General features: G+C 49.4%; 1 protein-coding gene across 2 annotated transcripts in view; it reads left to right on the top strand.

The window, feature by feature from the left end:
- The window catches only part of SH3PXD2B (SH3 and PX domains 2B), a 119,551-nt gene that overhangs the window by 83,147 nt on the left and 20,149 nt on the right, over positions 1-16,255 (top strand). The window contains exons 7-10 of one of the 2 annotated variants that reach the window (XM_045394511.2): positions 6,274-6,408; positions 10,263-10,367; positions 12,380-12,463; positions 14,763-14,880. In XM_045394511.2, the coding sequence (XP_045250446.2) occupies positions 6,274-6,408; positions 10,263-10,367; positions 12,380-12,463; positions 14,763-14,880 (442 nt within the window). The remainder of the gene's footprint in view (positions 1-6,273; positions 6,409-10,262; positions 10,368-12,379; positions 12,464-14,762; positions 14,881-16,255) is intronic. The other variant, XM_005558530.4, reaches the window with a different exon arrangement.

The following is a 16,255-nucleotide window of genomic DNA, read 5'->3' as shown; positions in this document are numbered from 1 at the left end:
AGAGCTGAGTTTTAAACTGTTCCTTCCTTCATTCAGACACTTACTGAGCCCTAGTAAGAAGCCATCCATGTTCTAGGCCAGGGACTGACAAACTTTCTCCAAAGGGTCAGATGGTGAATATGTTAGCCTTTATAGGCCACATACAGTCTCTGTCACTACTACTACCAATAATAACAATAATTCTTTCTCATTTTCTCCTTCCTCTTCTCTTTCTTCTTTACAGCTCTTAAAAAATATAAAAACCTTCAGCCAGGCATGGTGGCTCACACCTGTAGTCCCAGCAGTTTGGGAGGCTGAGGCAGGCAGATCACCTGAGGTCAGGAGTTCGAGACAAGCCTGGCCAACGTGGTGAAACCCTGTCTCTACTAAAAATATAAAAATTAGCCGGGCATGGTGGTGCATGCCTGTAATCCCAGCTACTCAGGAGGCTGAGGCAGAATTGCCTGAACCCAGGAGGCGGAGGTTGCAGTGAACCGAGATTGCGCCATTGTACTCCAGCCTGGGCAACGAGCAAAACTCCACCTCAAAAAAAAAAAAATATATATATATATATATATAAAAAATATATTTTTAATATATATAAAATATATATTATATATTATCTATAAAATACATTTTATATATATAATCTATATATATACGCATTCTTAGCTCCCCTTGCACCAAAACACATGACAGGCCTACAAGCCTTTAGGCAGTGTGAACATAGCAGTGAACAAGAGACTGTCCCTGCCCTTGTGGCACTTCTAGAGTAGAAAAGTAAACAAGGAGACGAGTAAATATACAGAACCTATGACAGTTTTTGAAAGCACTATGGAAGAAATAAAACTGAATGAGGCAGTGCAAGGCAGGCAGGGAAGGTCTCATTGATAAGATGCCACTTGAGCAGGAACCTGAAGGAAAGGAGAGCAAAGGCTATGCAGGTATCTGGAGAAGACTGTCCCCAACAGCAAATGCAAAAATCTCTGTAGTAGAAACAGGCTTTGCGTGAGAAGGACTGGCAAGGACGCTACTGATCAGAGACTAGCGACCAAAGATACAAGTGAATTAGGTTTGACTACAAGCGCAGAAAATCCAAAATACTTGTGACTTAAACAGCTGAACTTTTTTCTTCTTAGTTCAAATCCCAGAGCTAGTCCAGGAGTGATAGAGTGTTCAATGGTAGCAGGGACCCAGGCCCCCATCTTGCTGCTCTGCCACACAACACCAGCATTCCCAAGGCTGCTTATGACCCAAGATGGCTGCTGCAGCACCAGCCATCACATTGACATTTCAGCCAGCAGTAATGAGGAAAGGGTGACACAGAATCAGTTACCTCCTGTAAGGATTCTTACCAAGCACGTGCACACAATTCCACACTTATATCCCATTGTCTGGGGCTTAGTTACATGACCACTCCCAACTATAAAGGAGTCTTATTCCAAGTGGCCCCGTGCCCTGCCAAAACTCAGGAATTCTATTACTATAGAAGAAATAGAGGATAGGGAATAAGTAACCATCTGTGCCACACTGGGGAGAGTGAAGGAGATGAGGTCTAATAACGTATCAAAAGGCTGGGCGCAGTGGCTCTCAACTGTAATCCCAGCACTTTGGGAGACTGAGGCAGGTGGATTGGTTGAGCCCAGGAGTTCAAGACCAGTCTGGACAACATGGCGAAACCCCAACTCTATTTGAAAAAAAAAAAAAAAAAAAAACTGATCAGAGGCGGATTAGACAGGGCCCTGTAGGCCACTGAGGGTTTTCACAAGTGAAGTGAGGACCATCACAGGGACTTGACCTTTGAGAAACATGTTCTGACACGTCTTTTAAAAGGATCAATCTAGCTGCTATATTGAAAAACAGATGGCAGCCGGGCGCGGTGGCTCAAGCCTGTAATCCCAGCACTTTGGGAGGCCGAGGCAGGCCGATCACTTGAGGTCAAGAGTTCAAGACCCACCTGGCCAACATGGGTGAGACCCCATCTCTACTAAAAATACGAAAATTAGCTGTGTGTGGTGGTGCATGCCTGTAGTCCCAGTTACTCGGGAGGCAAGAGAATCGCCTGAGCCCTGGGGGCAGAGGTTGCAGTGAGCTGAGGTCGTGCCACTGCACTCCAGCCTGGGCAATAGAGCAAGGTTCTATCTCAAAAAATAAAATAAAATAAAATAAATGGCTGGGCACGGTGGCTCACACCTGTAATCCCAGCACTTTGGGAGGCCACAGCGGGCAGATCACCAGGTCAGGAGATCAAGACCATCCTTGCCAACACGGTGAAACCCCGTCTCTACTGAAATACAAAAATTAGCCAGGTGTGGTGGCGGGCGCCTGTAGTCCCGGCTACTCAGGAGGGTGAGGCAGGAGAATCGATTGCACCTGGGAGGGAGAGGTTGCAGTGAGCCGAAATTGCACCCCTGCACTCCAGCCTAATGACAGAGCAAGACTTTGTCTCAAAAAAAAAAAAAAAAAAAAAAAAAAGCAAACAAATAAATTACAGGGTCAAGGCTGGTAGCAGGGACCAGTTAGGCTAAGAACAGGTGGTTCCCATTGAAATAAGGAGGAGAGGTTGAGACATCCCAGGCAGAGAAAATAATAACCCCTGCAAAGGCACCTTCGTGCTTTGCAGGTGCACCAGGGATGAAGTGGCCAAAGGACAAGACCAGAAGGCAAGCCGAGCCCATGGCAGGTGCTGGGCAAGGAGTGGCATGACCAGAGTAGCATTTTTGAGCAAGCGTTCTGGCTGCTGTATGGAGGGCAGACTGGAGGGGCAGGACAGAGACCAGTTACAGCATCTGCCTCCCCTCCCCTGGCCCCAGCAAAGCCCCTTTCAGACCCTGGTGCAGAGGGTGTGGCTCCGTGAGGACATGGTGAAGCCGGGTGATGGAGCACTGCAGAGAAAGTCGCCTGCGTGAAACCTGTGGCTCGGTGAGGAAATCCTCACAGCCACTCCCTGACCCCACACCAGCCGGTGACTGCCTGCCTGGAAGACGTGGGCCTGTCTCTGAGCATTAACCGGGACAGCAGGTGCAGGCACCAACCTGGCTGTGAAGTGGGGGCTTTTTCTCTTTTCTTTCCAGTTCTTTCTCTCAAGCTGAGGGACAGGGTAGCACACTTACCTGGTCCAGCTCACCTGAGGGCCCAGATAGAAGGGAAACTGCACTCCTGGGGTTTTGAGCCCTCGGGCAGGCTAGATCCTGGGGTAGATGCTGGATTCTACCAGATGGTAGATTCACAGAGAATAGTGACTCTAGTGACCAGGACAGGTTGTCAAAAGCCTTCAAAAGCCAGCATCCTACATTCATTGATTCACTGGACAGCACCTTCAAGGAGCTAGTAAGTGCCAGGTGGTTCAGAGGCAGTCAAGGCCACTGCCCTCAAGAAGCTCATTGTGAATGGGGCCAGCGGGAAGGGGGCGTGAAGCAGCACTCTCAGGCCACTGCTCACGTGGCTGGGCTGGCTTGGGGGAACTGTCTTCTTGAGTCTAGAAAAGTCGGCCCTGCCACCTGACCTCGGGGGAAGTGGAGGATGAGGAGAGGGCTGGAAATAGCAGACAAGCCTTGAGACATGCAGAGATGTCAGACTGAGCCTGACCAGGCCCTCGGGGGAGGACAGCCCTTCTTCCCCCGTCATCTTTTCTTTTCTCACTGCTGTGCCCCAACACACAGGAGAGCCTGGAGCCAAGTGGACAGAGTCCAGCATTGCCCATAGCCAGCTGTGTGATGCAGAGAAAGTCACTTAACATCTCTGAGCCTCTGTGTTCCTGCCCACAAAATGGGGGTGGCAGTACCCAGCTTGCAGGGCAGCTGTGTTGAGATGGTTTCTGTGCTGTCTGTAGGCTGTGATAGGCCCTCATTGAGGCTGCTTCCTGCCCGATCTTCTGAACCATGAGCCTGCATCTTCTGTTTCTTTCCTGCTCTCTCTTCCTCTGTTCTCCTCATGCTTTCTCTATGCAGAGGGCAAGTGGCAGGGTTGTCCCCAGCCCAAAGGCCCTCCCATTTCCCTGTTACCCTCTGGCAGGGAGGATGAGTGGCCAGAGCATGGGCACAGAGCCGAGAAGCAGTACCCTTCACCCAGCTACAATGCCCTGTTCTGCTTTTTCACATCAAAAATCCAGACCGCATGGTTCTGACAAGGGGCTTCTGTACTCCTTCTGGTTGCAGAGGCTGGAGTGCAGTGGTGTGCTGGTGGACACTTTAACTACCAGCTCTCCAGTGGAGAAGCCCTGCTCTGTAGCATTTACCAATTTCTGTGGTGTAAATACTCCCACCATGGCCAATTTCAAGCCAACGAGACACCACCCAACAGAGTAGGGAGAGATGCACAAAGTCATCTGTGTGCGCTGGTTCTCCCACGCTGCTCCACGATTAGGTGGTTTTTGGTTTGGTTTGGTTTGGTTTGGTTTTTGTTTTTTTTTGTGGGGGGGGTAATGGGGGACGGAGTTTTGTTCTGTCACCCAGGCTGGAGTGCAATGGTGCGATCTCAGGTCACTGCAACCTCTGCCTCCCAGGTTCAAGCGATTCTCGTGCCTCAGCCTCCTGAGTAGCTGGGACTACAGGCGCACGCTAGCATGCCCAGCTCGTTTTTGTATTTTTAGTAGAGACGAGATTTTGTTATGTTGGCCAGGCTGGTCTTGAACTCCTGACCTCAGGTGATCCACCCTCCTCGGCTTCCCAAAGCGCTGGGATTACAGACGTGAGCCACCACGCCTGGCCAACTGGGTGCATTTTGACACAAAATGTGGGGTTTCCCGGATATTTTAATGATTTATGGGAACAATAGGAAAGACTATTTTGAATCAGGACTTTTAGAATACCAGGGCCCTCCTGTGACCACAAATGTCTGGGTGCCCTTCCCCCATATTTAGCCTGCTGCTCTAAAAGTCACCCAGCTGCCCGCTTCTCTCTGGAGTCTCTGAATTCAGATGCCCTTGCTATTTAAATCACCTGTATTCTGCATTATCTTTTCATTTGTTTGTCAGATATGTCTTAGTGCTTAACCAGGGCTGCACGACTCCCAGGAAGCTGTCCACCCTGAATCCCGTGGCACGGCCTCCCTGAAGCGCCCCTCTACTTCATTCCCTTCTGCTGCCACTGCCCTGGTCCAGGCCACCGTCACCTCTTCCTTGACAACTTCATGTCCTCCAACTACTCTCCTGCTTTCTTTCTTGTCAGCCTCTGATCCATTCTCCACATGGCAGTCAGAATTATCTTTTTAAAGATGTGACTCTTGTCATTCCTTTCTTAAAGCCCTTAAGTGACTTTCTACTTCAAGGTTAAAAGCAACCCAACTTCTTTACTTGGCCCCCAAGGCCCTACCTGATCTGACCCATGCTTTCCTCGGGGACCTCACTCAGAACACTCTTTCCATGTACTTCCTCACCTAGCCTCCTTCCAGTCCCGAAGACCCCAAGTCCTTTCCCATCTCAGAGTGTGCCTACACTGCTCTTCCCCGATTCTCCTTATGACCCCTCCTCCTCTCTCAGGTCCCTGTGTTATGTCACCTCCTTAAGGAGGTCTTGCCAGCCACCCCGTTTAATATAGCATTGTCTTTCCCCTTCATTTTCTGTCCCAGCATCTGGTTGTTTCCAGCAATTTATCATAAACTAATGCTTATATAATTCTATATCTTATTAATTATATATACTTATGTACTTGTCTGTCTCTGTGACTAGATTGAGTTACTTGAGGCTGGGAGTCATAGCTGTTTTATTCACCGTTGTACTCTTTAGAGTGTCTGGAACATCAGTGGTGATTTCATAGATTAGTAGGTGAGTGATTTTGGATGGATGATGAGATGGTTGATGGATGATGGTGTTTAATTGGATAGATCATGAGTGGATAGATGGTTGAATGGATGGCAGATAGATGAATGTTTGGTTGGATGGATGATGGATGGATGGATAATGGAGGACAGATGGATGGATGGATGGATGGATGGATGGATGGATGGACAGACGGACGGACATATGGATAGACAAGTGGATGGATGGACAGATGGATGGAGGAATGGCTAAGTATGAATGAATGAGCTTTCCCACTAGGCTGTGAACATCTTCAGGGCAAGTACCATATCTTAATCGACTCAAACCCCAGTGCCTGCACAGAATAGCACTTGGTCAATTTTGGTGGCTGAGTAAGCACATGAATAGAAGAATGAATAGATCAAGTCACCCTTGAGACGAGTCCTGTAACTGCTTCTTTTTTATTTGGAATGTCCTCTTAACCCGCCCTACTGCTCTGGCTCCTGCTCTTTCAAGCATGGTGGTGGCCAGATGTCATGTCTGTTTCCTATCCACAGGGGGTGACCAAACCTCAGTGGACCCCATGGTCCTGGAGCAGTACGTGGTGGTGGCCAACTACCAGAAGCAGGAGAGTTCGGAGATCAGCCTCAGCGTGGGGCAGGTGGTGGACATCATCGAGAAGAATGAGTCAGGTGGGGACCTAGACCATCTCCCTCTCCCACTACCCTGTCACCAGGCCCCTAGGACAGGAAACATTTGGAAACTCAGAAACTGAAGTGGCCGGTCCAGACTGGCCAGTTCCCATAGATCCGGCCTAGGGTTTCCGAGAAGAGGCCTCTGTTTAATCACTGTGCTCGAATATCCCACCTGGTCACCACTCACCATTATCCTGTTGGTTCAGATGGTACCGATTTGTTCTGACGTTTGCATTTTATAAACATTCCTTCTGGTTCTAAAGTACTTGCAGATACAGTCCAGCATTCGCTGGAAATGTGCGCTGTTGGTTTGCCTTTGCTTACCCATGGGAGTCTTCAAGAAGGCTCGATCGCTCTGGGCTCTAATGGGACAGACACATTCCCTGTCCCCTTAGCCTACCTGCCCATCACAGGGACCACTGGTCATGGACACTGGCTGGGTCTGGGACAGAATGTGGTATGATTGAGCCACTTAACCTGGATTTCCATCGGAATTCCACATTTCACAGTAGTTCAGGTGGCTTCATTCTCTGACTGTTAGTTTTCTTATCTACAGAATAAAAACTTCTGCTGTGAAGAGTGATGGTAAAGATTAAGTGAGATGATATACAAAGAGTGCTTAAACTTGTGCTTAGCACACAGTAGATGCTCCAAAAAACGTGGGTTTCCTTCCCCTTTGCCTTCCTTAGCTACAAAGCAGCCATCGCACCCCATTGAAGGCGAAGAGCAGGAAATAAGCAGATCCTCCCTGGGAAAATGCAGTGGAAACCACTGCGTTTGTTGTGGCTGACATGTGATGTTAGCTAATCATATCATTAGTTGCAGTCTCTGTGACAGCCCAATGGCTAGTTGAGGTCCAAAGAATGGGAAGGGCGATGTTTCCAACATCATCTGGATGATGGTGGCATTAGTCATGAGACCAGCGCCAGCCAGGCAAACTTCCTTCGTTACTCAACATAGGAGTTGCCATCCCTGCTTCACAGCTGATACAACCATGACTCCAAGTGACTCAGTCACTCACCCCACATCGCACAACAGGCTGCAGAACCGGAATTCCAAACCAACTCCAGCAGCCCCCAAGGCCATGTGACTTTCCAATTCCTGAGAATGAGTGTATGCAGATTGTGTGCTGTGGCTAGGACACACATGGGGATGTAAAGGCAGGAGCACCCACTGCCCTCGGCCCCCAGCTTGCAGGAAGTCAGGAAGCTTCGGTGACTGGGAAGAAGAGTAGGGGCCAGGAAGAGTGTTGGTATGTGCAGAGGGCAGCAAAAAGAAGGGAGAGGGTGAGTGGGTACCTCTTCAAGTAGCCAACACTGATGACATTTATTTTCAATTATATTGTACTTATTCAAGTAATATATGGATACATTATTCTTAGAAGATTAATGATAAAACTAAAATCTATTTTTTCTACCAGCTTCAACCCTAACCCCCTTTCTGAACCCCAGATAACCCTTCTATCCGTTAGGTATGAATCTTTCTTGAAAATGTTCTATACACTTGTGTGTATGTGTACGTGTGCATACATGTGAATATATACACTCACACATACACATATTCATACATATATACTTGTACATATACGCAAACACATCATATTTTGTATGTATATGTATGTATTTTGTGGGTTTTTTAAAAACCCAGTGGTGTCATTGTATACATTTTGATCTGCAACTTTTTTTAGTTGCTGTCTAGCTCCTCTGATACTTTTTCACATCTGCGTAGTATTCAATGCCCGAGTGAGCCATGTTCATATATTCGTATTTGTACTCCAGTGTGAACATGTCCGTGTGCATGTCAGTGTTTCTTTAGGTTAGATTCCAAGAAGTGAAACAGCTGGACCCTAAGATACACATATTTTATTTTATTTATTTAGCTTTTTTGGAGATAGAGACTTGCTATGTTGCCCCAGCTGGAGTGCAGTGGCGCGATCTCAGCTCCCTGCAACCTCTACCTCCCGGGTTCAAGTGATTCTCCTGTCTCAGCCTCCCGAGTAGCTGGGACTACAGGCACACGCCACCATGCCTGGCCAAGTTTTGTATTTTTAGTAGAGACAGGGTTTCACCATGCTGGTCAGGCTGGTCTCAAACTCCTGACCTCAGGTGATCCACCCACCTTGGCCTCCCAAACTGCTGGGATTACAGATGTGAGCCACTGTACCTAGCCAAGACACACATACTTTAAATTTTAAGATACCACCAACTTATCTGCTTCCAAAACAGTGGCTGTTTTGATTTATCCTCCCTCCAGCAGTTTGTGAGGCATTAGTGAAAATGGTTAAGAGCTCAGAGACAGCCTGGGTTTGAATCCTGGCTCTGCCACTTTCTATGTTTGTGACTTTGAGAGAGTCGCTAAGCCTCAGCTTCCCCATCTGTAAAATGGGAGCAATAATAATACACACCTCATAAGGCTATGGTGAAGATCTAGCAAGCTAGGAGTGGACGTGCAGCCCTCAGGACAGTATCTGACACATTGTTGTCATTGCTGTCATTGTGTTATGACAGTTTCCTTATCTTCATACAAATATTTACCAATACGAATCTTTAGAAAATCGTAGAACCGCCGTGCATGAGCCACCGCGCCTGGCCAACAGCACGTATTTATTATCTGATAGTCTGTGGGTCAGAAGTTCAGCATGGTCTCACTGACCTAAAATCAAGGGATCGACAGGGCCCCATTGCTTTCTTCAGGTTCCGAATAGGATCTGTTTCCTTGCCTTTTCCAGATCCTGGAAGCCGCCTTGGCTCACGGCCCCTTCTTCCTTCTTCATTGCCAGCAATGTTGCACCTCTCTGTGTCTTTCCTCAACAGCCACATCTCCCCATGACTTCTGCCTCCTTCTGGCATATTAAGGAGCCCTGGAATTACATTAGGCCCACCCAGAGAATCTGGGATAAACTCCCTATTTTTAGGTCAGCAGATTAGCAACCTTCATACCCTAGTGCCACGTAACTTAATATATTTACAGGTTTGAGGGATTCGGACACGGACATCTTTGCGGGACGAGGGTCATTATTGTCCCTACCACAGGCCCCTTGCAGGCCCTTGTCGTTAGGCGATGTCTGAGCCTGGGTCAGAGGCCTCTGAAGCAGATGCTAAATCTGCGTCTCAGATAAGGGCAGTGCCTTTAGCATCAAACAGCCCTGTGCACGCATCGCCGCTCTACCACAAGCCACGTGAACTTGGACAAATCGGTTTGCCTCTTTGAGCCTCAGTTTCCTCATGTGTGCAGTTGGGATGATAATGTGAAGATTGTATTTAATGCAAGTAAAATGATGGGTGCATCACACATCTTAGTGAAGGTGAACGTTCATTTTTTTTTTTTTTTTTTTTTTTTTGAGATGGGGGTCTCACTCTGTCACCCGAGCTGGAGTGCAGTGGCACAATCATAGCTCACTGCAACCTTGACCTCCTGGGCTCAGGTGATCCTCCCAACTCAGCCTCCCGAGTAGCTGGGGTTACAAGCATGCACCACCATGCCTGGCTAATTTTTAAATTTTTCATGCAGACAGGGTTTTGTCATGTTGCCCAAGCTGGTCTTGAACTCCTGGCCTCAAGCAATCCACCCAAAGTGCTGGGATTACAGGCATGAGCCACCGTGCCCAGCCTCTTTATTGTTGTCATTTAAGATGACTTTACTCTTCCCTGTCCCAGGCTCAGGAGCAAGTTTCTGGACTTACTTTTAGCAGTTAGCAGGTAACATTGGTAGTTGTGTTCTACCAGTAAAATGGTAACTTTAGCCTTACCCTGTGCATTCACTGGTATAGTGGCTGAATAGATTGTTACATTCTGACCCCCTGGCCTCGTGCTTGACACAACTAACATCATTCTGCACTCTCGCTTCCCCAGGTTGGTGGTTCGTCAGCACTGCTGAGGAGCAAGGCTGGGTCCCCGCAACGTGCCTCGAAGGCCAGGATGGGGTGCAGGATGAGTTTTCTCTGCAGCCTGAAGAAGGTAGGGAGGAGCTCGAGCCTTTGCTCGCTGGGGAGGACCTGTGCAGTCATCGCCTATACTGGGTTATCGTTCACCCAGTCTCTTCTTGAGGCCTCTGCCTCTGCTTCTCAGCAGCTCACTGGCTCAGGCTCCATGGCCTGTGAACCAGAAACCAGGCCATGGTATTAGGGCTGAGGGGCAAGCCCGCCCTCTCTTAGGGGCCTTTGGTAGCAACCTAGGTGGGCCTTCCCAGAGCTCGAGCCCTAACCCTTTCATGGGACCCCAGGAGGGCCCCAGCCTGATCCTCAAAAACAGTTCACTATTTCTGCCTAGAATTATTTGGTGGCCGAGGTGCTGGAGCTGCTTCAGCTCATTTGCAAGACGTTTGGCCCCATCTGTTTAAAAACCTCTGCTTTCTCTGTGGGTTGAAGTGGCCCTGACCAGGGGTCCCCCTCCACTCACCCACAGACACACGTCTGTTGTTGCCCAGAGAACCTTCCCTACACATGTCCTGAATGGTGATTCCTGCCATGCCAGAAACACTAAGTCCCAACCAACTCCCTTTCCCCCCGTAGAAACATTCCTAAAAGTAGGGCCTTTAGTGAGTTCACTTCACTCGTCACCAGGGGCTTAAGAATCAGACACACCTGAATTTTAATCTCCGCTGTACCACTTCCTGGTTGAGTGATCTTGGGCCAGTAATTTAACCTCTGTAAGCCTCAGCCTCTCATCTGAAAATCGAAACAATGATATCTACATCATGGGATTTTTGAACAAAGTAAATGAGATCCACCTGCAAAGAACCTAGAACAGTAAGTGACCAGTAACAGTTATTAGTGTATCAGCAATACCTTACCTAGAGTTGAGTTTTTTTGGCTTTTAGTTGACTGTTACGAGAAAGCACAGAGCCACATATAGCGTATCTTTATCAGAAAAGAGGGTGAGGAGAAGGGGGTTGTTTCTATGCTCAAAGGTTAGCAAAACACTGACATATGGTTTTGCATCGAGTCTTATTACAGCCAGCGCCCCTCAGAGTGAAATATCTGTTGGTTTGCTCTGTGTGTGTGAGGCCCGCCAGGCACTAGGCAGGGATAACACAGGGTTACTGCCAGAATCAACTCAGATTAAGGGGTAGTGATGTGGTGCGTGGAAACTAGAACCCCTGAGATGCTGAATGATGACCACCATGACAGCACCTCTGTCAGGCACTCATTGCTGTCCCGTTTTACAGATGAGGAAACATCTGAGAGGTAGGGAGACTTGCCCAGGGTCACACAGCTAGAAGATGGTGGGAGCGAGACCACATTTTCTTGAGTGTGTACATTTATTTTCTTCCCCGGACCACAGGTAGTACTTTTATTTTTTTTAATTTATTTTTTTTTTTTTGAGACAGTCTTGCTCAGTCGCCCAGGCTGAAGTGCAGTGGCACAATCTCAGCTCACTGCAACCTCTGCCTCCTGGGTTCAAGCGATTCTCCTGCCTCAGCCTCTCGAGTAGCTGGGATTACAGGCGTGCACCACCACGCCCAGCTAGTTTTCGTGTTTTAAGTAGAAATGGTGTTTTGCCGTGTTGGCCAGGCTGATCTCAAACTCCTGACCTCAAGTGATCCGCCCACCTTGGCCTCTCAGCGTGCTGGGATTATGGGATTACAGGCATGAGTGACTTCGCCTGGTCCTTTTTTTTTTTTTTTGAGATGGGGTCTCGCTCTGTCACTCAGGCTGGATGCAGTGGCACAATCATGGCTCACTGCAACCTTGAACTCTTGGACTCAAGTAATCTTCCCACCTCAGCCTAGCGCCTCTTTATAATCATGCTAGGAATGGAACTATGTCTACTAGAAGCCTCTTCACCCAAGTTCACGGTTAGTACTCAGGATCTTGGTCTTCCTAAGATGCCTGGGGCTTGGAATAGACTCAGAGGTAATGCTCTCCTGGATGGGGACATGTGCTTGGTGCCACCTTTGCCTCTACACATTGTGGTGCTTTCTTCTCACCTGTGCCCTCTGCCCTTCCTCCCACATGCTGCCCATCCAGTCTCATGGAGGTATTGGTCTCTGCCCCGGCCTGTGGGCCGCCGCCGGACTCTGGGGGACTTGTATGCCATCAGCTGGCGTCAAGGTGCCTACCTCGGAGTTTTCTTCCCCATTTGGTGTTTGGAGCCAGGTCCCTGCACCTGCATGAGCCTCCCTGCTCTGGGACCGCCCTGTTGCATGTGAGAAACAGTGATCTCATCTGTCTTGTGTGACATGTATGTTGTTGGCATGTGGGTTTGGGAGGAGCGAGCCTTGGGTGTTTCTTGGCCTTGGGGCTCTAAAGTTTCTCAGGTTAAAAAATGATGCCTGTATGTTTCTATAAGGCTGAACCAGACCTGTTCCTTCATTCAGGCTCATTTGAGTTGCAAGGGAAAGAAATCCATGTAAACCAGGTTAAGCAAAAGGGGAAGTGTATTGACTTATATCACTAAAAAGCCCAGGGTAGGGCTAGCTTCAAGCAGAGCTGGACCTGGGGATTTGAAACTCTCATCAGGACCTGGGACTCTCTCACCACCTCTCTGCTTGTTGGCACCATTCTCTCGTGATGACAGCAATTCCAAGTACCTTTCAGGGACATCACCAAAGAAAGAGCTTCTCCTTCAACACAAGTCCTAGGATTGTTTCCAGCTGACCCACTAGGGTCACTTGCCATCCATAAAACCAGTCACAGTGGCCGGGAGTTGCAACGCTTTGGCCAGGCCGGGGTCCCACACCTACTCCTTCCCTCCAGGAGGGGGTGAGCTTGGCCTCACCTAAGCCATGGGGACAAAGGCTGGTAGCACCACCAGAAGAAGGGCAAATGCACACTAGGAAGGAAGCCCCCGCAGGCCTGCAGTCTGCAAGGTCTTCCGCCCTCTGCCGTGTGTGCAATCACTGAGCAATCCATGGATCCCAGAGAGGAACTCAGGTGGTAGAAAATCTGCCCGTGCAACTCAGCTGAAGGGTGCGGGGCTGCAGGAGTCCAGGCTCATACGACTGACTGCGCTCATTCTGGGACCCAGGTGGCACCCTTTCCCACCCGAACCAAACAGAGCTTCTGTGCACCTGGATTCTTCCGTCCACCCCTCCCAGCCCAGCAGCCCAGCCTGCAACTTCCGTGAAGCAGGGGAACAGCGGACTGTGCTGAGCACAGGGTATGTGCAGCTCGAGTCAGCTCAGCCCCCGCCGAGCAGGTCAGCAGGCCAGATCAATACATAAATAAACGCCCTGTGTGTTTGCCGCCTCCCTCTGTACCAGCTGGGCAGGCTGTGGACGGCGTGTGGTGTTTTCCCAAAGAGATAGCGTCTGCAGCAGCATGTTAACCATGACACCAGGCCACAGCTGGCTCAGGCACTCACTAGGGCCAGAAAAGTAACCAAAACAGGAGAGCCCTTTCCTCTCCTTGCCGGGCTCCCTTGAGACACACATCCATTTTTCTCCATTTCAGCTGCCAGAGCAGATAACATTGGGGGTGGGAGCTGTTCTAGTTCTGTGGGACACCCTGCCAGTGAGCAACCTGCCCCTCCGAGCCCAGGCCCTTCAGGGCTACTGTGGGAGGGACGCAGCTGGGGGCAGCTCTCAGGGGGCGGGTGAGGCCGTAAGGATGGTCCCACCGTTTCAGGGGCCGGGGGACTGCAAAGTGGGGTAGAAGGCATCCCAGTCACACGAATGAAAGTTGAAGCTTCGAGCATCGTTGGATTCAAAGACTTGAACATAATTAATAAAAGTGAAAATCAGCTACCGGCAAGGTCATGAAAATCACGAACTGTGTCTTCCTCGGTAGTGATTTCAGCCTGAAACCCTCCACTGCCAAAGTTCAGCTTCTCCCTGAACTCTCCACCAGCAAGAGCTGGTAAGGAGCCACAGACAGCTTAACCCCCTCTGTGTGAGCGAGGTGGCTCCCATCAGGCCTTCAGGTCTTGCTCATTTACTGCATATTGACTGATTTGCTCAACACTCCAAGCACCATGCCCAGTGCTGGAGACATGGGAATGAACAAGACAGACAAAGCCCTGCCTTCCTGGAGCTCATATTCCAGCAAAGGAAACAGACACACACTCACGAAACACAATAAATAAGTCAAATATATGTTGAGTTACAAGGTAATTCCTGGTGTGGGTGGGGGGCAATAAACAGGGATAAGGGGGATGAGAATGCCATGGACGGAAATACTGTAGAAGCAGGTGAGGCGTGAGGCTGAGTGTGTGGCGCTGAGGAGTTTCAGAGGGATCGAGACCTGCCCTTTGTCCTGTGTTCTGTTGCTGCTTGCACAGGGCTGTCCAGGGCTAGGTCAGGGCCCGGGGGGTGCCCAGAAATCTCTGAAGGAAATCTTCCCTCCAATGGGCAAGGGCATCCCAGGCCTCTTGGTGTCCTCTTCTGACCCCAGCTTCCTTTTGTCCCCACAGAGGAGAAGTACACGGTCATCTACCCGTACACAGCTCGGGACCAGGATGAAATGAACCTGGAGAGAGGGGCTGTGGTGGAGGTCATCCAGAAAAACCTGGAAGGCTGGTGGAAGATCAGGTACCAGCTGCCGCCTCCCACTGTTGCTGGGTGGGTTTGGGGCCACATGGGCTCCGGCTTCACAGAGGTCAGTCAGTGATTGCATCTGGGTGAAGTTTCTGCCTGAACCATAAAAGGATACTTCTCTGTGTTGTTTGGCCTCCCTCCCTGCCCATATCCTTCCCTAAAAGTCCGTAATAAGCAAAACTTTCTCCAAACACACTGAACCACAGATAGCAGCAACCCTGTTAAGCAAGGCTGGTTTCCACCTCCAGATGTTTCTCATAATGAGGAATTGGAGGCCGAAACTGCCCCATGTGAGTGACAGCCCCCTTCAGCCCCATACTGAGAACAAGATGGTGCATAAACGCTCAAGGACTGTAATTCATCCTAGGCTAATAATCTGCCCTCATCTCTCGAAGTCCATTGGTAAAAGCAGGGCATCTGCATTCCAAACACCTTTGACAGCCCTTTCACCTATGTGATGAAATCAGAGCCTCCCAGGCAGGCAGGGTGGCCAACTGGTCCTCACCTTGCCTGGGACTTCCCCAGTTTTAGTAATGAAAGTCCTGGGAACCCCTCCTGGATCACCCCCAATAGGCAGGGTATGACCGCAGGAAATTAGGGCAAGAGATGAAGCCAAGGTCCCTGCGATCTAGTGTCTGCGCCGTGATGTGTGGCGGGACATTTGGGCCATTTCCAGGAGGCTGAGCACGTAGCACTGCATTCATTCATTCATTCATTCATTCATTCAACAAACACCAAGAATCTCTGCTGGGCCCAGCCCTGTTCTGGGAGCTGAGAAGTCGACAGTGAGCAAGACACAGGAGCTCACACCACCCGGTGCAGAAGACAGACTCATAAACAGTGATAGAGCAGGTGGTCGGCCGTGTTGGAGGGATGCATGGGGACTTTGGTACGCAGAAGAGGGGCTTCTCAGCCTGGGGATCAAGAAGCCTTCCTGAGGGAGATCTCAGAACTTAAATTTGAAGAAGGATAATGATAGTAATAGTGTATTAGTCTGTTTTCATGCTGCTGATAAAGATATACCCAAGACTGGGAAGAAAAAGAGGTTTAATTGGATTTACAGTTCCACATGGCTGGGGAGGCCTCAGAATCATGGCGGGAGGCGAAAAGTACTTCTTACATAGCATCGGCAAGAGAAAATGAGGAAGAAGCAGAAGCGGAAACGCCTAATAAACCCATCAGATCTCATGAGACTTACTCACTATCATGAGAATAGCACAGAAAGACCGGCCCCCATGATTCAGTTACCTCCCCCTGAGTCCCTCCCACAACACGTGGGAATTCTGGGCGATACAATTCAAGTTGAGATTTCAATGGGGACACAGCCAAACCATATCAAATAGTAAACATGGGCCGAGCACAGTGGCTC

Source organism: Macaca fascicularis, chromosome 6, assembly GCF_037993035.2.
Source record: "Macaca fascicularis isolate 582-1 chromosome 6, T2T-MFA8v1.1".
NCBI classification, from domain to species: domain Eukaryota; kingdom Metazoa; phylum Chordata; class Mammalia; order Primates; family Cercopithecidae; genus Macaca; species Macaca fascicularis.
This window is presented reverse-complemented; position numbering and strand designations above follow the sequence as displayed.